The sequence below is a fragment of the Leptinotarsa decemlineata genome, unplaced genomic scaffold, assembly GCF_025532065.1.
Source record: "Leptinotarsa decemlineata unplaced genomic scaffold, Ldec_3_MD MMD2_tig00000035_RagTag_RagTag, whole genome shotgun sequence".
Lineage (NCBI taxonomy): Eukaryota > Metazoa > Arthropoda > Insecta > Coleoptera > Chrysomelidae > Leptinotarsa > Leptinotarsa decemlineata.
In genome coordinates, this window is record NW_027412540.1 from 9,751,345 (window position 1) to 9,776,236 (window position 24,892).

General features: G+C 35.2%; 2 protein-coding genes across 2 annotated transcripts in view; both read left to right on the plus strand.

Moving 5' to 3' along the window:
* LOC111512747 (uncharacterized) overlaps positions 1-24,892 on the plus strand; it is a 125,191-nt gene that overhangs the window by 26,365 nt on the left and 73,934 nt on the right. Inside the window, exons 4-5 of the mRNA XM_074171853.1 lie at positions 20,520-20,668; positions 23,976-24,233. Of these exons, the coding sequence (XP_074027954.1) occupies positions 20,520-20,668; positions 23,976-24,233 (407 nt within the window). The remainder of the gene's footprint in view (positions 1-20,519; positions 20,669-23,975; positions 24,234-24,892) is intronic.
* LOC141480999 (uncharacterized) lies at positions 5,088-6,181 on the plus strand. Its single transcript, XM_074171851.1, has 2 exons — positions 5,088-5,307; positions 5,371-6,181. Exons 1-2 carry the CDS (start codon positions 5,156-5,158, stop codon positions 6,080-6,082), a joined length of 864 nt encoding a protein of 287 aa, XP_074027952.1. The 5' UTR covers positions 5,088-5,155; the 3' UTR covers positions 6,083-6,181.

The following is a 24,892-nucleotide window of genomic DNA, read 5'->3' on the forward strand; positions in this document are numbered from 1 at the left end:
AAATTAATGCATGTGTTCAATTTCTGACTGGTGTTCAAATTATAACGAATGCATTCAATTGCCGCATTGCATACATACAGGTGGAGAGTTCGGATTGTAACCAGTGACTACATGTCATTTTTCAATAAGATTAGGCAGAAGGTCATTGAATTACTGGAATCAGCCATCAGGATCCATAAAACATCAAGGTGAATATGGAAGTTTTTGGGAATTATATTCTTCAGACTGATGATTCGAGGGACACGAAGTCATTTAATTCCCAAAATAAAAATAGTGGACCAATCTTCAGATTTGAATGCTGTTTTTGATGGATTCCGTGATGTAATTGTGGCTCAAACGACTGAGTTCCAGGATCGCGACTCAGGTATTTATTTTTTTAAAAATTTCAATAAGATTGAATAGTAATATTTTTTTTTTTATAATTCAGGTTGGACTTGTGAAAAAATATTGTTTCTCGAGGTCAACATTAATAAATACAGTCCACTGGAAGGACGTTCATATGTGAACTGCCTCAATGTATTCAATGGAAGAAAGCTGTTGTGAATGTTCGTAATGAAGATCAATATTTTTTGCTTGGGCTATAACATCAGCATTATATCCTGCAGATAGTCGAGTGTCCGAACTTACGTCATATCCACATTTTTCCACTGTTTTAGATGTCACAGGTATGGATTTTCCGGTTAAAGTTAATAATAAGAGTATCGAAATATTCGAAGATAGGAATGATATTTCAATTAATGTTTACGGTTTAGAGAGTACATTTGAGAAGGGTAAAATGAAGTATGAAGTGATTGGTCCATTGCGATACTCACAGAGAAGACTCCGGAGACATGTCAATTTGTTGTTTATAACTGATGACTCCGGTAATGGTCACTATTGTTGGATCAAAGATCTTTCAAGAATAGTTTCTAATCAACTATCAGCTCATAGACAGAAAAAATATTTTTGTGACGGATGTTTGATATATTTTTCTGATGAGAGATTGCTTTTACGTCATAATATGTATGATTGTAATCACATTAGTACCACAACACCAACTACTAATTTAAAGATCAATAAATATGGTAGAATGGTTGCGGAAAATAAACTAATGTTTGAAAACTTTGAGAGGCAAATGAGGGTGCCATTTGTAGTGTATGCTGATTTTGAATCATGCTTAAACCGATTCATGTGAATGAGCCAAATCCTGAAAGTTCATACACGATAAAACATTCAAACATGCCCCATATTCATTTGCTTATTTGATAAAGTGTTCATATAATGATGATTTGTCAAAATTTGTTACATATAGGGGTGTAGATGCAGCTCAGAAATTTGTGAGTAGCATTGAAGATGATTTGAAAGAGATACATGAAAATCATCTCAGAAACCCTAAACCGATGGATACACAAACTGACGAAGAAGAAGAACAGTTTGCTGCAGCCAGAACTTGTGGTATATGTAATAAAGCATTTACTGATGGTGAAGTCAAAGTAAGAGATCATTGTCATGTCACAGGAAAGAAAAGATCACATGCCGCTCACTCGAAATGTAATTTAAATTTCAAAATACCAAACTTCATACCTATCATTTTTTCTAATTTAAGTGGTTATGATTGTCATTTATTCATAAAAGAATTGTATAGGAATAAAGAGAAAGTTGATGTTATCCCGCAAACTAAAGAGAAATATATATCTTTCACGAAGCATCTCTTCACACACAGCTATACCGATAAAGATGGTGGGTTAGGAAGAATTATCTCAAAATGAGATTTATCGATAGTTATAAATTTATGACTAATTCGTTGGAGAAGTTGGGTGCAAACTTGACCTCCGATCAATGTTTGGAGATGCACAAACATTTCCCACAAATTGAGAAATTCAATTTGATGAGACAGAAAGGTGTATTTCCATATAGTTTTGTTGATGACATTGACAAATTGAATTATCCATTACTTCCGACAAAAAATCAGTTTTATGACACACTCAATTGTGAACATATATCGGAAACTGATTATGATAGGGCTAGAAAAGTTTGGAATTTATTCGAGTGTCAGAATTTGGGGGAATACTCTGATTTGTATTTGAAGTCGGATGTATTGCTACTATGTGATATTTTTGAAAACTTCCGCACCACAAGTTTAGAGATATATAACTTAGATCCGGCACAATATTACACTGCACCTGGATTATCATGGGATGCCATGTTGAAGTTCACTAATGTTGAATTGGAATTACTAACTGACATTGATATGATTCACTTTTTTCAAAAAGGTATACGAGGTGGAATTAGTCAATGTAGCGAGAGGAAACATATAGCAAATAATAGATTTTTACCCAATTATAATCCCAACGAACCTTCCACATTCATTACATATTTAGATGCAACAAATCTATACGGTCACAGTATGTCACAACCTCTACCAACAAGTGAATTTACATGGTTGACACCAAATGAAATTCTTAATCTCGATGTGATGGATGTGAGTACTGATAGTCCGTATGGGTATGTATTTGAAGTGGACATTCATTATCCACAAGAGTTGCATGATAAACATTCTGACCTTCCATTTTTAGTCGAAAAAATAATACCACCTCGTACACAATCGAAAATTCCCAAATTAATTCCAAATTTGAATGATAAAAGAAAATATATTGTTCATTATAGGAATCTACAGCAAGCTGTCAAAAATGGATTGATTGTAATGAATACACATAGAGTATTGAAATTCAAACAATCATGCTGGATGAAACCCTATATAGATCTTAATACTGAAATGCGTAATAGGTCTAACAACAAATCTGTTAAAGATTTCTATAAACTAATGAATAATGCGGTGTATGGAAAGACAATGGAGAATGTAGATAATCGAATTGATGTTAGACTCGTTACACATTGGAAAATATAAAGAAAAATATAGGTGCCAGCACTCTCATAGCCAAACCAAATTTCAAAAATTGTTCAATTTTCACTGATAATTTCGTTGCCATTCAATTGGGTAGAGTGAAGGTTCATTACGATAAACCATTATATTTGGGATTTTCCATATTAGAATTATCTAAAACAGTCATGTATGACTTTTTCTATGGATGCATCAAACAACACTTTGATGAAAATGTCTCTTTACTTTACACAGATACCGACTCGCTCATTCTTAAAGTAAACACAGAAAATTTTTATGAATTCATAAAAACTAACATAAGTAGATTTGATACATCCAATTACAGTATAGTTAACCAATTCAATATTCCAGTAACAAGTTCAGTCTTGGGTAACTTCAAAGATGAATTTCCAAATGATCCAATCATGAGTTTTTATGGTACAGGTGCTAAAGCATATTATGTGAAATCTGTTGATGGTGAATTTAAGAAAGCCAAAGGGGTTAAACGATCTGTAATAAAGAATGAATTGACATGCGAAGATTATCAAAAAATCGTCGAACAAGGTGGTATGATATTCAGAAAGATGAATTCATTTAGAAGCGTGTTACATGATATGTATACTGAATTAAAAAATAAAGTTGCATTATCATATCACGACGATAAACGATTTATCATTCCGAATACTACCCACACTCTTCCTTGGGGTCATAATGATATTGAATTTTATGAAAACGATCCAAATGAGAACATTCGTTGGATAAGTAATATTATTCAACAATCACAATCTCAGGAGACTCCATTGGATCAATTGATTAATTTATTATCTGCCGAGATCAATGATTGAAATATCATTCAATATCTTCAAAACCGGAAAATTCAATATTGATATTTATGTAGCCATTTATAATTAATAATATATGATAGAAGTAATGTGATATTAATGTATTATGTATGTATGTATATGTATTACTGTAATGAATATAAAATGATTAAAATTTTATTTGTATTATTTCTATTTCCCTAATCAATTACTGCAATATATAGTATAATGTAAATGACAGAAATATCAGTTTGAAGAGAATCATCGTAGAGTGCACAATGTCTAAAACAATCGATAAGTTTGGTAGAAAAAGAAAATGGGGTGGTAATGTCATTCGAGGTCCTCCTGGGAATGGTTTTAAATTAACAAAAGATGGTCATTATGACATGCAAAGGAAAATATTGAAAAATACAAGTGAACCAATTGACAAGAGTGATTGTGTAACTGTATCATATCTTGAGGGGGAATTAATGGAGCAAAGGAAGTTATACTTCTAGCCCTACAAGCTGCAATACAATCCACAATAGGCAATATTGCTCGGGACGCCCGGCAAGCATTTAACGATAAAATTGCAGAGGCTCGGATAACTTTCACTCGTAAATTTGACAAACTTACAAGTGATGTAGACATAAAAATGTCTGACATAACAGCGTCTACAAATAAAAAATTTGATGCTATGTCAAACATAACAGGGACTACAATGAAAAAGTATGATGTACTGGAACAGAGAGTTGAAGTATTGGAGAAAAACCATAAAGAAGTTTTGGAGAGAAACTATAAAGTCAGGCCATCATCATCAGGTGGACTGGGATATCCAGGACTGAACATTAATCCAAATCATAGAATAATACAACCAAAACCAAAACCAACTGATGATGTATTAATGGAACCAACATGGTGAATGTATTCCCTCGTTAGGTTAGGTTAATAGCTACGTTAGGTTAGCTGCATACTTACGTTAGGTTAGGTGTTAGGTTAGTATTCCCTCGTTAGGTTAGGTTAATAGTTACTGTAGGTTAGGTTAGGTTAGGTTAGGTTAGGTTAGGTTAGGTTAGGTGTTCGGTTGCATAGCGGTAGGTTAGCGTACTAGGTTAGGTTACGTTAATACATACGATAGGTTAGGTGTTCGGTTGCATAGCGGTAGGTTAGCGTACTAGGTTAGGTTACGTTAATACGTTAGGTTAGGTGTTCGGTTGCATATTATGTTACGAACGCGCGCGCGAAGAGGGCGTAGATGTCTCTCCAGATGTCCCGCCTACCTGGGGCCGGAGGCCCCACCCACCTGGGCGGAGCCCAGGCAGTGGGCGGGGCCCGTTAGGCCACGCCCCCCCCCCCCCCCCGTCGCCACCAACTTTTCGGATACCCCGCCCTTTCCGAAGCCCCGCCCCCTTTCCGAAGCCCCGCCCCTCCCCTCCCCGAAGCCCCGCCCCCGACTCCCAACATTTGCGCATGTACACCCCTACCCTCATCGCGCATGTGCGCTCCCACCATTTTCCCACCGCTCACGCATCGAAGTCGATACCCTCCGGAGAGCACTCCACAACATTCAGTTCGAGAAGTCATCTCATCGAGAGCAGTCCACTCCACAACAAGGCAGTACGTTCCAACGACCAACTTGATATTTGAGTAAGTAAATTAGGAATGTTATTTTTTATATCAACTAACTTTGTATTATTTCTTCTTTTTCAGAATGGCAACCAATACACAGGAGGTGAATAATGCTGTGGCGTCTATTCTGCCGGTGTCCGCTGACCAGGAGGAGGCAGCATCTTCGAGAGCGGTGACGGTTGACCAGCCAACCACTTCGCGTTCGCGAGTTAGGTGCAGATCTTCTAGCCCTGACTTATTCGAGGAGGAGGAGGAAGTCAGGGCTGTGAAGAAGGTTTGCCAACGACCTGCAGCAAAGGTTGGTCCTATTTCAAAGTACCGAGCTACTTGCAATAGGACTAATCCTTATGCAGGTAGTTTTTCGACCTCTCGTAAGAGGGCCTCCACACCAGCAGCAGCACCAGCAGCAGTGGAAATTCCGAGGAGTCCTTCTCCGGAGTTGGTGATATTGTCGCCGTTGGTGACGCGACTACCACCGCTGCCAGCGACACCGGCGGATCCTGAGGTGTTGGTGCCACAGCCTATCGGAGAGGTTAGTGAAAAGATGAGTGTTTTTCTGCAGAGATGCAAGAAAGCAGAACGAGCTGCCCGATCTAGCGAGGCCGAGTTGGTTACCATGAAGCGACAAATGGCTGAAATGGATAACCGACGGAGGGAACTCCAAAAGGAAATGGCCGAAATAGATCGGAATTATGCATCTCTGCAGGAAAGGTGTAAAGCAAAGACCTCTTCGATAGAGCTGTACAAAAAAGTAGTGACAGTTATGGACACTCTTTTTGTAGATGAAGTGTAAATGTAAGATTAGTTTTAGGTTAGTTAGGAGTATTTAATTATGGTAGTTTTAAGTTTATATTTGTTAAGTTTATATTGAATAAAGGAAAAGGAAGTGAAATAAAGGGTGTACACTGTTTTTGGTTTGGTACACATTGAACAATGCGATGGTTGGAGCATTTTTCTTCACTTCCTCTTATTATCATTATTATTTTTTTATTTCAATTCCAAGTTCTTCTAGACAAATACCTCACATCAATTTTTGTGTTCTCTAATCACTTGTAAATAATTTCATGTGAAGAAAATTTAAAAAATAAAAAAATAGACATGTTTCATAGTGAAATCGACAAGTATATTTCATTTGTATTTTATCCATTCAAGTATCTCTTTCATTGAATATGTCTTATGTCACTTTGCAATTTACCCCTACTCATTGAATATGTCTTATGTCACACTACAATTTACCCCTACTCAATGTTCCACTCCTCTCCCACTCCCTCTCGAAAGTATAAAAGTAGAAATCATCTGATGAAACATTCAGTTGATCAGCTAGCATCGAGATGGAACCCGATTCAACCTCCGAACCCTATAGCTGCCCGGATCAGGGGTACAACTTCAATTACTGGGATAACAGCCAGGTACAGGTTGTCTCTTCCACCACGGAACCCCACAGTCCGCCATACGAATACCGGGATCACGACATCAGGATGCAAGTTCAGCATGTCACTGGCAGTGACGAAGGACACTTGGATGACTCGGAATATCCAGATCCTGACGGATGGTGGGACCCTGCTTATGATGACATTGTCCCAATGAGTAGCGACGACGACGATGATGACGACGACGACTCTGGTGATGATGCTGATGACGAGCTTGACGTTAGACGTCCTCCACCATCCCCTATCCTCATCGAGGATAGTCCTCCGCCATCCCCAATCCTAATCGATGATGATGTCCTCAATTCCGATGATGACATATAATCATCTACTCGTCCATCATTTCCTTTCCTTTCCTTCCACGGAGTACACACTTTTTGGTTGGTGTACACGAGGCACTGCGAGGCTGGGGCAGTGTCTTCCTCCCTTCCTCTCCCTCTTATTAGTTTTTTTTCCATAATAATCACTAGAATTTCTCCTAATAATCGCTCAGAGTTTCATTCTTGATGTTTTCGAATCTCAAACACTGTTCTACATTTCACCCCCTCCATTTCATTTCTTCCAATATAAATATAGCAACAATCCCAGTTCTATATCATTCTTCCACAATGTCGAGTACAGGACCCATCCAAGTACATGAAATAGATTCAACGTCTGATCATTTGAGTACAACCTTCGCTCAATTTCTGCAGCGAATCTATGATCTTCCTGATGATTTCGCAGAACGAGTGGAACAAGGTATTCAGGACGACATAGATGCTGTTGACGATAATAATGCGGATGATGTGATTAGTATATCATCTGATTCAGCTGATTATGACGACGACGACATCATGAGTATATCATCTGATTCAGATGACTACTATGAGGATGATATCATTAGTATATCATCTGATTCAGATGACGATACCATAATTATTGTTTCTGATGATGAGGAGCGTTAGTCCATATCATTGCATGGATTAATAAAAAAATAACAGCCCTTTTCAGGGCTACAATTAAAGACTGAAACAATAAAAAAAATAGCTCTTTTCAGAGCTACCATTATACTTTCAAACAGAAACAGATTCATACCATTGTTAACATTATGTTAACATTATAATCTCAAACGAAATATATGTATGTGAAAGTATTCATCATTATATGCATATGAATGATTGACAAATGCCAACTTCAACTTTCATTTAAAGTAGTACTCATCATATGCATAGATATTCAATGACTATCAAATTCCAAATTTCGACTTTTCAGTCAAAGTAGTAATTTATTTGTCATATAATGTATAGATATTCAAAGACTAACAAATTTCCAACTTAGACTTTTATTAATCAAAGTATTCATTTGTCACATAATCTATGAATACTAATACAACTAACTACTGTTTGTGTGAATAATGTAGCCCTGAAAAGGGCTGTTGTTTTTTTTTTGACCAGTAGGTCCACGGTTATTGTGCCACAGGTTGGACATTATTACATATAATACATGTAGATACTCGGGTGAAGTTTGTTAGTGGCCTCTCGCAAGCTTCACACCAATTCTGTCCCATTTCCATAATTGAGACAGTGTTGTGGGTGTTGACATGGGCATACCACCCTCCATTATTGTTTCTATGCGAATAAAACCGAAAGCAGCACCAACATAGTTTTTTGTTCTCTCCATCTATTGTGCTGATCAATACGTATGCATCCAATGCACAATACAAATCCAAGGGATCTTCCAGTGTCTCACTGACATTGAGTGTTCGCATACCGATCCTCATAGCACCATCACCTTCAGTTGTGTCAGCTTCTATCCCTTCATCATCTCCTTCTTCATCCATGACCCTCTCAATCTCAAACTCCATCACGTCATCATCTTCGTCGCTTTGGTTGGCCTCGTTTTCAACTTCGTCTATCTCATCTTCATCGACTCCAACATCTTCTGCTTCAACTATTACTTCCTCTAGCGGAACATTGACATCCTCATCATCTGATTCGTCTATCCAATTGTTTTCATCAACAGCAGCTATTCTATTTAATGCAGCATTTATTTTTGCAGAATTCATCTTGTTGTTGTTTGCTCACAGTTGTAGAGAGTAAATGAATGAACTCTAGGTTTGCAAGTCAACTTATATAGGAGGTGATGCGACTCCCACTTGACTCGTTTAGAGTGGAATAGTAGGAGAAGTTATCCCACTATACTTCCACATGATGTTGATTTGTATAAATAGAGATCGTAGGTATAGGAGAGAGCATTCAGAGTTTCTGTAAGTCATCTCTTTATATTTCTAATCGAATTAGTAAAATGCCGTTTCCAAAAGAGTGGAATGAAAAACCAAAAGTGTGTGTCTACCCAATGATGATTGCAGGGGCTATTGTGTGCTACTTTTGTCAAATAAGTAGACCTAAGGATTCAATCAATCCATGTACTGGTATGTGTAGTGATTGCGTGTTGCGGATTCAACTATCGCCTCCTTCTCATCCACCGAAGCGAACAAAATCGGATTATCGTCAACAACAGTTACAGTGTCTGAAGTGTTCCGAACCTATAATATTTAACAATATAGGTATCTGTAGAAATATTTGTGGTATCTGTGCTGCCGTTCCAACTCCACTGCAACGTTGTTTGCGTTGTGATACATATTCCATGAATTGTTGGAATCATGTATGCAATGCATGTAGAAGTACTTGGGATCTGTGTGAGAAGGTTGGTCAACTCTACCCAATAGGAGAATCCATTTTTTTCAATGTTGGTGTTTGACGCACGAGCAACAACTATTGAGGAATAGAGTCAAAGAACGTTCCACATCCACAGAGACATATTAACATTTTTCATTTTTTTTTTATCGTTATTGTCCTCTATTATTAATAAATATATATATATTTTGAATTTATTTGTATTATTTTCTAACATTTAAAAATACATGCATGCAACACAAAGTTTTCCTCTTAAATGACAAAGATTGTTACATGCGTGAATAGTTTAGTGAGAGAGCGCATGTGCCAGTTGATGAAAGAGCGCATGCGCTAGTTTATTTTCTTCTATAAATGGTGAGGTCTCAGTAACATCATCACCTTTCCTATCCACATTCTATTGCTATCACATATCATTCCTCAGACCTTAATAATCATGAGCTCTATGCCGCTATTGATTGCTGAAGATGGTTCACCACTTGTTGATATCGATCAGACTGATTTTGAAAATATTCCAGTATTACATTTATCGAGTCAAGATTCGATAAATGATTTTGATATTAACGACTTCGTTAACTTTGCAGATGTGCCAGAACCAAATGAGCAAATTATTATTGAAAATCCGATCGTTTCGCAATTATCATCACTCAAACACTCTTCATCTACCCTTCCTCTTGGTGTTGATAAGAAATCTAGAACAATCAAGAGGAAGGTTACTAAGGCATCTTCATCGATTGTCACTGACTTTAAAGAAAAGAAAGAATCCAAAAGTGTTGTGCGACAGAAAAAACCCGCAACGAAAAGTGACAGATCGAAGAGGAAGCCAAAAGGTACTCCTAAAGAAATGAAGAGTGATTTGAAAGCTGAACCGCTATCTTCTTTCAGCCCCCTCCATCGGTTTGGGGAAATGAAAAGGAAAGCAAAATGCCGTCTTGTAAAGGCACAGATGACTATTGCTGAACTTGAAAAGAGTGAGCGAGCTATTAATGCTAATAATGAAACTCTTGAAGCATTAGATGCCAAGATTGCATTAGCGAAGGTTGAATTGGCTAGAATGTCTAAAGATGCTGATGAACTCCGTTCAAAAATTGGTAAAGATAAGCAATTCCATCAACGTTCGAGAATGCAAGCTCAGGCTGAGCTTGAGGAGTCGACTAAGCTTTATGAGACAGCATTATCAGTGAGAGATAATTGGCAAAAAGAGTTGGATACTGCATTTCAAAGTGACGGCGATTAGTTTTGGGAATGATAATGTGTTTTCAATATCGTGAGTTGAAAAATATAAGCGGGAATGGAGTATACAATTAATTTGGTTTGGTATACACAGAACATTGCGAATGGCTGGGGCAATGTTTACCGCTGCAATATTTTTCAGTTCACATACTTATAATTGAAATGAAAACAATAATGAACTTTAATATTACTTTATTCATAAAAGTCACTATTATATACATTTAAACCATATTTGATTCATCAATCCAAGAATTTTGTTCGCTAGGAAGGCCTAACCACTTTACATATACTTTATTTTTTCTTCTCTTCAACACCTTCTCAATCAGATATACGTCAGGATTCTCGGTTCGTAATAACTCTTCTTCGTAAAAACATCCTCTAATCGGCTGTTCATTCATATCTTCAAGATTATAAGTCGTTGGGATGGTTTTATTAATTTTAACAATCTTGAATAGCTCCGTGGTAAAATTCGCAGTGTAAGACTTTTCAAAAATATGTTTGTATTTACTTATACGTACAATATCATTTAATTGGAATTTGGGTTTACTTTGTCTTCCTCCAATTCCATTGATACCCTTGAATTTTAATTTTGTTGTTGAATCAACATTGATGGGTGCCATACCTATTGTACGATGAACTTTATTATTATATCTACTAGTTATAATTGGAAGAATATCAAGCCATTTGTGGTGACCTCTCATCGAAAATTCCTTGTAGAGCCATGCCTTTATTGTACGAATCACTCTTTCTGCTATAGCTGCCTTCTTTGTGCTAAATGTTGAATAATGATTGATATTATATTCTCGCATGAGAGATGAGAAGCTTTTATTGAAAAATTCTTTCCCTTGATCGCTTTGTATGTGTTTGGGGAGTATTTGGCTTCTTTCAGTACATGTTTCATTGCATTAGTTACTGTACTACCTGTTTTATCTTTAACTGCTACAGTCCACAGATATTTGGAGTAACAATCTATCACTACAAGTATATATCGGTATCCTTCATTACTTTTTGCATAAGGTTGCAGTTCAGCTAAATCTATTTGCCATAGATCTGCAAAACCTTTGATGGTGGTTATTCTTCTACGAAAATTACGTCTTGCAGGTTTATGTAATTCATTAACAACTTGTCGTTTGACATCACTTATTTCATTAGTCATTCTATTTCAATATGATTAAAGAGAAAAGGTGATAATGTTACTGCATTGAATGATGATGTGACAGTGATCATTACATGTGAATATGTTAATATATTATACCTTCTTCACGTAATTCTTCAATTATTGAAATTATTTCATTATCATGTCCGGTATGTCCGGCTGACTTTGAAGCTACCAATAGTCGTAGGCGAGCAACTAACTCTTTCGGTGAATTCCAGTACACATAATTCACAGGTTTAGAATTATATATTTTCTCCATTTTCACTCGTTTGAGTGCTCCACCAATTTTACTTCTACTTCTTATTGGATATTGTCGTGAGTCTAATAGAGGTTTGATAACTTCACGAAATTTTTTAGAATTTGTATTTTTAAAACCATTCTTCAGATGATATTGTTTATATGGAGCATTCGTTATTTTCAATATTTTGGAATATACTTGACGAGTTTCTTCATTATCAACATCTTGTGGATTCTTCAAAAAAATCATATCATACAATTCTGGACTACCTGCGCATTCATATTTTTTCACTTTATTAGCATCCCAAAATGAAATGTTTCCATCTTTGAAATTTACCACTAGACTTCCCATTTTCAGCTTTTGTGTAATTGGATCCATACGTACGCCAAATGTTCCATCATATGCTGGATTTCTAGATTTTATATTATTCAAATGTTTCATCAAAACATCTTCACCACTTTCATTCATAACAGGTGAGATGTCAGGATCCGAGGAATCGATGTGGGACGATGATGGTGTTTCGAATAGAGTTGTTCTCATATCGTCTTGAAGTGTGCTCGTGTCACTATTCACAGATGATACACTACCAAAAGATTGTTTTCTTCCTATTGGAGTACTCATGGGATAATTTGAAGTAGATTGAACAGTTCCATGATTTGGTGATAACACTGGTGATTTAGAAGTAGCGTTTGATGATAAAACATTCAATGGTTTCATTATGGGCTCATACAATCTTTCAAGTGTCGTACGATTTTCAATATTATCATTCTTGATAGAGTTGAATTTCTGCCTGACAGCTTCTGTTGTCTCTACTAGTTGACGTTTCAAATTTATTTCATTGTTTTTATTTTCAGGATCTTTTTTTGTATTCATAATGCCCTTTTTTTTGAATTAAAGCTTAATTCGTTGGTGAAGTGACCACTACAATATTCAGTGATCGAATAAGTTCCAAAAACAAGATCATGGGTATATAAAACTATCGAATCCTTTGCGATATCTACCTTCATCTATTTTTCTATCCTTATCAATGACTAGAAATCCATATTGGTCCTCCCAGCATTTAACACACATCAATTGGAATTGTTTGAATGTTACATCGGGTGAAACATGATCTGAATAAATGTGATGTAAATTCGTCTCATCTTGTTTGAACATTATAATGAAATTGGTATTGTCACGCACTAACTGTTTGGGTACCCGTGAATATGTCTGTGCTAGATAAAAACAATCAACATCCTTATGACGTCCCATACAGAAATATGATCTAATAATATCTTGCTTTTCACATATTACATCATCGAAAATGAAAACAGAATTAGGCTTAGCGTCGGAGGGTTCCACTATTTCTGCATTATTGCTGAATGTATAAAAACCTAATCCTTTTATAGGTTCCAAAACACTTCGCAAGTACTGATATTTAGGTTGATTGAGTGATTTCGAATAGAGATACACATTTCTAAATCTCAGTCCTTGTGGATGTGTTAATAGTGATATCATTGCATTCGTCTTTCCACAATTTGAAGGTCCTATAATGAGTCCTCGAACTGATGATGGAAGTAGTGGACCATGTCTGAATACCCTTTGTCCATTCAATCCACAACCAAATTTCTCATCTAGATTATCTACAGCAAACTTTTCTTTCTGTTTTACAATGCGCATCGTGCCGTGGTTGGAGACTATATAAATGTTATTAGCTTATTCATTTCAATGTGTACCATCAAACGATACGGACGTATTGAAAGTGATCGTAAAATTAAAAGAGGTTGTGGTTTTGTTAATGATTTAATAAACAAACTTCCTTTCGAATTACATCTACCGGAGGTTATCAATACTGTGGACCGGGTACAAAATTGAAACAACGTTTAGCTCGTAACGACCCTGGAATCAATAAATTAGATATTGAATGCAAAAAACACGATATTCAATATTCTAAGCATCCATCCGATCTTGCAGCAAGACATTTAGCCGACAAAGAACTTGAATACAGCGCTTGGGATAGGGTTAAATCGAAGGACGCGAGTATTGGGGAAAGAGCAGCTGCATTACTTGTCACCAACATTATGAAAGCGAAAAGACATATGGGCATGGGTTGTAGTACCAATAAGAAAAAATGTAAGAGGAAACAAACGAAGAAAAATAAAATTAAAAAAGTTGCATTTGGTGCTGGGATAGTCCATAAAGTGCGAAATGTATTGAAGAAAGCTGGTGGGAATCAATTTGTGACGAATAATAGCAAAAAAGCTATCACTGTGGCATTGCAGGCGGCACGTAAATACCTTAAAGCTGCCGGTGGAAAGAAGAAAATCCGCACACCACGCATAATTCCTGTTCCCAAGATCGGTGGACTTTTACCATTGATACCATTTTTGCTGGACTATCCGCACTAGGAAGTTTGGCGGGAGCTGCTGCTGGTATTACCAAGGCCGTGAATTCGGCAAAAGCCAGCAGAGCGGCTTTAATGGAAGCCAATCGTCACAATAAAACCATGGAGGCTGTAGCATTAGGCAAACGCGGAAGTGGAATATATCTCAAACCATACCGTAAAGGTTTAGGACTATATTTAAAACCATACAAAGCCACAAACAAAACAAAAAACTAATTGAACCCCTACCTCAGAGGCCTCTTACTGATCTCGATCTCAGTTATTATGCACAAAAAATGAAAATTCCACATTTTCGTGGTGTTTTTATGCGTGATAGATTACCATCTTCAGGTCCAAAACAAAACGAGACAGCTATTGTTAATTTAGATGGAATAAGTGGACCAGGAACACATTGGGTGGCATATAAAAAATGTGGGAAAGAAGTCACATATTTCGATAGTTTTGGAGATCTACCCCCACCATTGGAATTGACTCGATTCTTTCGAAAATGTTCGAATGTAAAAATCAAATATAACTATGATCGACAACAGAAATTTAATACAGTTCTCTGTGGTCACTTGTGCTTGCAGTTTCTCTCTAAATAATTTTCCAAATAAAAATGGATTCAACACCAAAACTGGATCGGGAGGCTATCAAGGGAATGGGGTTTTCACTTAGAATGTTTTCAAAATATGGTACCTTGAAAAAAATGGATAAAGTGATGCTTGCAAATATGCCTAAGGAAGTGATACTTGCATGTGTTGCACATGAGATTGCATATGTTTGGGAAAAGTTGCCTAAGCATCTGCAAGATGACATCGATATAATGAAACATAGATATTGTTATGAGCACCACCACCACGATCAAAATTCAGAATCGGATGTTAATGACGGTCCTATACCTCGGAAATCTATGTGTTGTATTTGTAATATAGAGGATGTGAATATTGGTATCAATAAAAATGATACTTATTACAATACAACACCTTCCAAAAGTGTAAATTGTCTCAAATGTGCTGTTGCTGTGTACAATAATAAATTGAAATGTGTTTCAAAATATTCATCAGTCATGTCACGAAAGTTCGAGCTACAAGCTGTCGGGACAAGTGTCTTGAGTGCGGATTTTTTTCCACCAATTGAATTGGATAGGAACAGTCGTTATGGATTAGGACTTTTGGGATTCTATGGATGCAATACAATCAATAATATAACTGAAGCTAATAACTTAGTTAGTTTTAGAATCAGTAATGACAACTCATCGATACCCCAAAAGTTGACAATTGAAATTCCATGTGGTGCTTATGAAATAGAAGAGATCAATGCCGTCATACAGAAACATATCATGTTCAGATTGTTTCATGATAAAAAACCAAATGATGTCGTTGCAGATGATATTTTCTATCTACACGCCAATAATAATACATTCAAATGTGAAATGCGATCCAAATATGAAATTGATCTGACACATCCAAATTCAATAGCAGAAATGATGGGGTTCGCTCATGAAATATTTCCACCAAATCAGATACATGAATCATCATTACCAATAAACATTACAACTGTGAGACTTATCCGCTTAGATTGCAATATAATATCTGGTTCATATATAAATGGTGAAGAATCCCACATTCTTTTCTCATTCGATATTGATGTTGAACCTGGCTACAATCTTACTAAAGAACCACACAGTATTATATATATGCCTGTCAGTCCAGAAGGTCGTCAATTGATTCACAACATTACAGTGCGTATTTTGGATGAAAAAAATAACCTTATCGATTTTGGAAGTGAAGAAGAGATTTTCATTATTTTGGAATTGAAGAAAATCGAATAACTGTTGTTATGGGTTTCATTTATAATAGACAAAATCGCATTGAACAATCCCAAACGAGTTGCACTATCAAAAAGAAAGGTGTGCATAAAAAGAAGCTCATTCCACAAGTGTATGCTAAACAGTTAGCACATAACGCTCTGTCTGTGAGTGATCTTAAATTTTTGAAATCGATTGGATTGAAAGTGAGAAAATAACAATGGTGCTCGAAACAAACAATGAAAAGTTGAATATATTCAATGAACCAGTGCTCGATCATTCTCTCATAAGTTTACATGAGCACACATATAAGCCCTATGGATCACCGCTATTCAGGAATTCGGATGAAATCAGAATTGCAATCAATAATCAAGATGTTATACTAGATATTGCCGAGAGCTTCATTTACATAGAAGGTAAATTCACCCCCAAAGATGTAGCGAAAACATGCTATCTCTCGAATAATGCAATTGCATTTCTCTTTGACGAAATTCGTTATGAAATGGGAGGTGAACAAGTGGCTGTTGTTAGAAAACCTGGGATAACATCTACAATGAAAACCATGATATCATTTGGACAATCTCATGCTAACACATTATTGACATCTGGTTGGGGACTTTCACAATTGAAGCAAGATATCTTGGATACAAACAGTCATGTTTTTAGTGGAAAACTACCACTGAAATATTTGATGGGTTTTGCTGAAGATTACAACAAAAGTATCTTGAATGCCAAACAGGAATTGATTTTGATTATCGCTCGATCATTCAAAAACTCATATATAGGTGAGGTTGATGCTGATTTGGAAATAAATAAAATCGAATGGAAAATAAGGCATATTGTACCAGATGATAAACACAAGCTCAAACTTTTGAGTAGAATAAACAAAAGCGGTCTGAATGCCAAAATCAAGTTGGCGTATCGTATGTGGGACCTCTATGAACTACCATCATTACGTGGGACTTCTTCAGACATATGGGCCATCAAAACAACTAACGCATTGGAAACTCCTCGTTTTGTCATCATCGCATTCCAAAGTACTACCACATCTGAAGATAGAACACAAGATATTACAAAATTCACAACTGCTGATATCAATAGTATTCGAGTATACTTGAATTCTGAAGTTTATCCATATGAGCGTTGGAATTTGAATTTCGATAAAAAACTTGATGCTCCTGCTTATTATGCTTTTGAGAGTTTCCAGCGAAGTTATTATGATAAAGATATGAGTGAACCTCTGATGGACATTGGACAATTTAGAGAGAATCCACTATTCGTCATCGATTGTTCCCATCAACCGAATGCAACAAAATCATCAACTATTGATATAAAGATTGAGTTTGAGACGAGGAAGACCAAGTTTCCAGACAACACTAAAGTATATGCATTAATTTTGCATGATACAGTTTTAACATACAATGCATTGGATGGTTCAGTTCATAGCAGATATTGACACTTTTTTTTCACTCTATCATGTACTGTTTTATGATCTTTTTTTTTTTATTTGTAACTGACTTATATCATGTATTGTATTTTATATCATATTTATTGTTTTGTAATCATTTTCTATTGTATTTCATCAGATTTAAATAAATAAAACATGAAAATAATACAAAGTTTTTTATTTGACATTATTTATGATTCACAGGAACATACAGACTATCTAAAATAACTTCTTCCTCATAATCATCATTTTCGCGACCATCTTCAATTTCCTCTCGATTTTCATCATTCAATTCAAAGTGATGAATAATCCATTCTGGCAAGTATGGTTGGAGGCTATACAGGAATCTTCTTAGGTTCAGTTCAATCATAACCTCACAAAGTTGCCACAATTCCAATTCATTATCCAAAAATTTGTTGCAAACTTCTGCACCACTCCAATAGTTCTCAGCATCACGAAGGCATAATTCGATTTGTTTTTCATCATAGCATACACTCATATCATAAACGCTTGCATGTTCGGCTCCATCACCCAACACCTTCAATTTAGACGACAAATGTTGAACCGATGATTTGAGATCTACAATATCGACCCAATCTTGACTTGCGTACTGCATCCACATCTTTAAATGGTGGAACTGAAATCGAACAAAAAAAAAAAAACAATAAGCAACCTCCAATTTTTCAGTGATATAATACTCACATTCCCATTTTACTTGTAGTTACAAAGTGAGTGTATTCAACTAAGTTAGTAATGTTTATATTTCCATATAATTATCATCTAATATATGAATATTAATAAAACAATAAGAAATTCATTATAATTACTATTATTATTCAATCATATTGAATTTGACTAGAGTTATCGTTTTCACACCAAAAAAAACTTTGTAAGCTATGACCTAAAGAAATTCACTATAAATTATTACTATTATTCAATCATATTGAATTTGACTAGAGATCGCGTTTTCATGCCAGCAAAACTTTGTTGGCTCTGTCCTAAATACATCATCGTATATTTACCACCTGATGAGTTGATACAAGATATATCGTCATCACTGAATTGCAACGAAATACGTTTTGGTAGCCATGTTTTAAATAATTTATCATTGCTCACATCTTGCAAAGTTAATAAAATTGATTTACCAAATCGTGTAGAATAAGTTGACATATTTTTAATTATGTACACTTCATCAATTGGCAATGATGATAAGGCCTTTTGCTCTAGTATTTCAACCTCCTGTACAATCAAATTATTAATTTTATTCAAGTCTACTTTTGAAACGGACATGATGAAAATATATATGAAAATATAAACAATTTCCAACAGACAAATACACTCACCGTCTTCCTTCTATTACGAACTGAATAACACTCTACCAATTGCTAACTGCTGCAGATATATTCGTCTACTGATTTCATAGTGTGCCAGGCATTTCTTTTATATTAAACAGTGTGAGTCACCCCCACCATGAAACCGTGAAAGATTCACATTGCTAGTTGCTATCCACTAGAGATGCCTGACGTCACAGCCAAGCCCATCTCCCAACTTGATGCGATAACAGTTGCCGGTACGAGCAAGCAGTGGTCGTTGCGGTCTCGGAGAGGGTAGACGCTAGGCAAACAGTCCTCGGCTGCCGTTGTGTCACCATGGATAGCGGGGCTAGAGCGAACCTTCATCGCTTCAGGAGAGGTGAGGGCAGACCGATGAATACGCATTACTCTGCCACACGTCGTGGAGTGAACATGTCGCTCTCTAGCCGTTGAACGGTTATTGCTGTGACGTCACTCCACTACTAACTTGGTGCCCTAACACCGATGGAGCATTTATTACTTGGAGGATCTTCGAAGTATGCAGACGTATGTTTGTACATAGACAAACAAGCACATGATGAAACCCTGTACCGTGCATTCTCCTACACACACACATAAACACACAAAATCTCATATGAAAAAAAAATCTGAACGATCCATGCACCAGACACTTCAAGGTCACAACGCCTTGACTTCACTGCACAACAAAAAAAACTTCACCAAACAACAACCAATAAAAAAAGCAATTAATACGTCATAGTGGTGGGGGGAGGCCGAGAATCAGCTGTAAACAACTACTGAGGTTCTCCCCATTCGACAGTCTGGTTTGAAAGTACTAAATGACACATATCCAAAATGGTGGATGGGCAAATATGGTCCTTCAAAATGATTCGCTAGACCGCCTAAAATGAAGCCTTTCGATTTTCATGGAACTCAACTTATTGCGATTGTGTAACATACGCAGGACAATTGAGAGCTTCTGTATATAATCAAAGGTGTTTCTAACAAAATTACCTCAGAAGAATTAATTTTTCAACAGAAAATGAATGGTATTATTTCAAATATTCATTATCAACTGAAGTGTGTTTGTTTCCCAGTACAATATGTTCAATAATTTATATTATCAATTGGAATGAAGTTTGTACCAAAATTTCATATTTCATTTACAATGGTATCTTATTATACGAGTTTTTTTAAATATTTTCTTCAGGTATTTCTGACCGTCATTATCGTGATATCTCTTTCTTTTTTATTTGACTTGTAGAAATTTCTCTCTTTTATTTTCGTATATGGAAGCCTGAAAAACATGATGACTGTTTGAAATATTACAAAGCAACAGTTGCAAAATGAAAACCTGTTTTGGAAATTTTTACGTGTTTCTGGCAAATTTCACTAGGAATTTGAGTTTCGTGTCGATATAATATACCATCACAATTATCACGAAAAGAAGTAGAGAACTCCTCAACAAAGATGGTTAACCAGGATTCAGTCAATGGTAGAACCGACTATAGACTCTGAGTTTTTGTTGAAAAATATTGAAAATACATAATATATTGTGATTTTATATTACAGACACTTTCCACTACCCATGCTGAATATAACTCTGGCAAATGGTCTTCAAACTGTTCAGGCACTTTCATCGCGTCTTCAGGAGCATAGAAAACATCTATTCGATGTTTTCAAAAAGTATATAGTTGATTCGAGTTTCCAGAAAGAGTTAGGTGAGTGAAAATAATATTATTCATATTTTAAATAATAATAATATGTTTCCATAAATACGATTTTGTGATACAATGAATAAATGTATAGTAAATACAACAGTCAAGCTACTGAAGGGGGGGGAAATAACTGAGGATTTTTTATATATCATAGAGTAAATACACATATACACAAACAAATCTTCTTGAATAAACCGAATGAATGGATTTGAGTAAGATCTGTTAGTATTTCTAGATTTGAACTCTCTTGACCTCTTTTCTATCGATTACTTCCTTCAATATATTTAAATTAATCGTTACTGATAAATAATTATTTTGAATTTTTCTACAGCAAAATCTAGATCATTTTTATTAAAGACATCGTCCTATGTTTCATTCTCCAATGATTCTACTAAGTTTTTCCATTAGAATACTTTTATAAATTACCGAGTTTGATTTTTTTTTTCTTCAAGTGACGAATTGATTTGTAGACTAGGTATTTTACTGATTCTTGTAAATCATTGATTGTAGATATGAAGCCATGTTTCCTCAGCAGAGTCAAGTATTCATCTTTATAGTCATCATTTATATCTAAAATATCAATATTGATACCTCCATTAAAAATTTTGACATCGGGATTTTCACTAATGTTATTACTAAGATATTCATTCATACCATTCAGGAAAGAAACTGGTGATGTGAATGGTGATTTATATAAAACGTCTATTGTAACGAGTTTCTATTCCTCTATTCTCTATTCACTTTTTCTCTATCTATTACTCTCTCACTCCATCCCCACTTTGAATTATGTTGCCATGACGCCATCACAGCTGATCACAGAGACTCGTTCGTGATGAAGATGAAGATGATTAATCAATCAATTAATTGATGGATGTAGCCGTTACCATGTGGTAGAAATTATAATGAAGAAAAGAGAAATTTAACTTTCTATGTTTTTTACCACTTTTATTTGTAACTAACGTTACTGCAGTTTCGTCCTATAAGGACATTTTCAAACTTATGCAATATATAAGGACATTTAGCTTAGCTCGCACAAGTTTCTCAACTTCTGAGGGTTGTCGTTCTTAGGGGGCGACAGCTGATTAACGGAAAAACAGATTTTAAACAGATTTTTTTTAAACATATTTTCAAACAAATACAATATATAAGTTTGAAAATGTCCTTATAGGACGAAACTGCAATAACGTTAGTTACATAGAAAGTTTCATTTGTCTTTTCTTAATTAACAATTGAATTGATTATACGAAATCAAATTTTTTGAGCATTTTTTAAAAATTATTTCCTTATAAATACAAGTATTCTTCTTAAAAACATAGACTCATTTATTTGCATGCTATTTCCTGAGATTTTCAATTAATTAAGATTATTGAACTGAAAAAATTTTAAAAAAATATTGTTTTTGTCAGATTAGGCGAATCCCTCTAGATAATCGTCAGATTATGAGACAACACATCTAAACCATAAATATGAACCATTTATATCTTAATCTGACGCGCTTGAGTATTTCAAAATGGCAAATTTTTTTTGCACATTGTAATAATGGCCGCGAGTTTGCGTCAGATCGAAATCGTCAGATTATTGAATGGGAGCTTTTTTTGTTGCACTTAACACCATCTTAGAAAATCTGACGCGCTCGATTACATTTTTTTTCTTTTCACTTTTAACCCTTACGTACAACCAACCACATCATGCAAACGATCAGATTAACATACAACATTATTAAAAATACGGAGGACATTGATGCTATCAATATCTGACGCGCTCGAGTATGTCCATGCAACAGTATTTTTTGCATATTTAAAAATCTATAGCCGTTTACCCCCACCGATGAAAAGGTATATATTAATAAATTTTTTTCTTCTTATCATCTAAGCTTTGCAACCTAATATGTCCCAATGACTCTCGAGTAAATCCTCATTTTGTATCGTGGGCTCCCCTGCTATTATATAGACCACCACACCGCCATTTTGATTCACAATACAATTTTATATGTAGGTATTTCTGATAAGGTGAAACTAGATACGATCCGAGTCTCTGTGAGTACAATCACTTCAAAGCCATTATCGAATTGGTTAAGAACAATTTTCCAATTCATCTATATTTTTGAATATCCTTCTAATGTTCGTGTGGAGATTTGTTTTTCTTTACAGAAGTACTTTTATGCATTCCTTTACAGAAAGTACTTTTATGCATTCCCTGATATTATTTGCGAAATTGGTGTGTATCATGACCGTTTCAAATTCTCTTGTATACGGATCCATTCTTTCCATTGTTGAAATTTACACAATGATAAAAATAAATAAATATCTGCTAATGTTTGTGTAGATTTTTTTTTTTTTCATTTAGAGATAGTACTTTTATGCATTCCGTGATATTATTTGCGAAATGGGTATGTATCGTGACCGTTCAAATTCTCTTATACACGAATCCATTTTTCAAATGTTGGAATTTACATAATAATAAAAAATAAATAAAAAATACAGTGTTATTGATAATTCAGATTATAAATACCAATTAGGATGAAAGTTATTTCAAAGACCGTAAACGAGGTTTATCTCTATCTAAGATTAATATCAGGATTTGCTGCGCATGTTGGTGTTTTGGTATTTTTTGAAAGTGTTTCTGTATAGCTTTGCTCTTTTGAGACTTCGAAAGATGGCTTTTTCTCTAGTTTTCCTCTGAACTTCTTGAGGTTGTAAAGGTTTCTTTGGATATTAGGGGTGAGAGTTGCATTTCAAATATATCTATTTTTCTTCATCATACTGATTAAACAACACATATACAACAAAGCGGAAGTCGGTAGATTGTACAGGGTTATGAAGTTTTTCAGTCTCTGAGTGTTGCGCCATTGAAAAACCATCATAAGAGGTTCACTCAGAACTCTCAGTGTTAATGATCCAAATAATTTGGACAATTCTTTGAGTTGGAGAAAATTCCAACCAAGAATGTTGAATTCAGAAATATAAAAATTCTCGAAATCGTTGTAATCTAACTTTGATGGAAAAGTCTGTACTATTTAGCGACCTATAAATTATAAACATCTGAATCTGAATTGAGTGAAGCACGTTTTGAATCTTCAAAAGGAACAGATCAATACTACAAAGTAAATCCTCGATATCTTTGAAATATATGTTCAAAATCTGTTTTTCCTAGTTGTGCTTTCAAAGGATCAATGAGGTTTTACTTTCTAACGTGCGATTGCTAGAAAGTGTTGACCGATACGCAGTGAAAAATCGATCGATTGAATGACCGAATGAAATAATAGCTGTTTTTCCTGCTCAATCTATCTAATCTCCCTTTTATTTTTTAGTGGACATACTGACAGAACACTCCAAATTTCAATGGGAAGCTGAAAGAAGAAGCAGTGCACTAGCAAGTGATATGTGGGTGTATCAAGTAGAGATCGGAAGAAAACAGGAACGTATTTTGCAAGAATCTCTGAATTCGCTCGTTCGCCAAAATAGGCAGTTGCAAATAGATTACGAAATTCTGTTTCGTAAACATGAGACACTTATCAGAAGATTGCAAAACAAACACGAGCATGGCTTGAAACAAAAATGTGTCATGGGTAAATATTTTAGAGAGTTTTTACTGGTTTACTTTCTTTTGATAGGTAAGAACTACTGGATAGCATACAGGGTGTCAACTTAAGTGGTGTGAGGGTTTTCTACAGCTTCACTTTTAGCTTTCATATTTTATCGTGAAACTTAAGACAACTGATGGCATTTCTAGATAATTGTTTCATGGATCACCATCGTGCAGATAATAATCTTTGGTTTTTTTAGAAAGCTGAAAATGAAGCAACAAAATTTCAGGATACCAGAGAATTGTGATTTTAACTGTTTGTTCTGATATTCAAATTGAAATTGAAAATGATGGTACACAAAGATTTTCATCCCTGCAGCGCCACTGAAATGATTATTTCGAATCTGATTACATCAAAAAGAGGTTTAGATTTGATATATATATATATATATATATATATATATATATAATATATATATATATATATATATAACATTCACATTTCTGACAAAAGGCAGAGTTCGTGCTTTCTCAACAGGAGTTGAGAAGCAGCGCTCTTCCACTCTGTAATAATTCTACGATTCCATTTTAACAACTGTTTTATTTTGAGGAAGTAAACATACCATTCAACAAAAACATATATATAAAAAGTGGTAGGTACAATGTGAATATACATGGTGGCACACACATACAAATAGGATC

What these genes read in the sequence shown, in the direction of transcription:
- LOC141480999 (XM_074171851.1), top strand. Translation starts at nt 5,156, where the DNA reads ATGTGCGCTCCCACCATTTTCCCACCGCTCACGCATCGAAGTCGATAC. An exon ending in ACGACCAACTTGATATTTGA is followed by an intron (nt 5,308 to 5,370) that starts GTAAGTAAATTA and finishes CTTCTTTTTCAG; the next exon opens with AATGGCAACCAATACACAGG.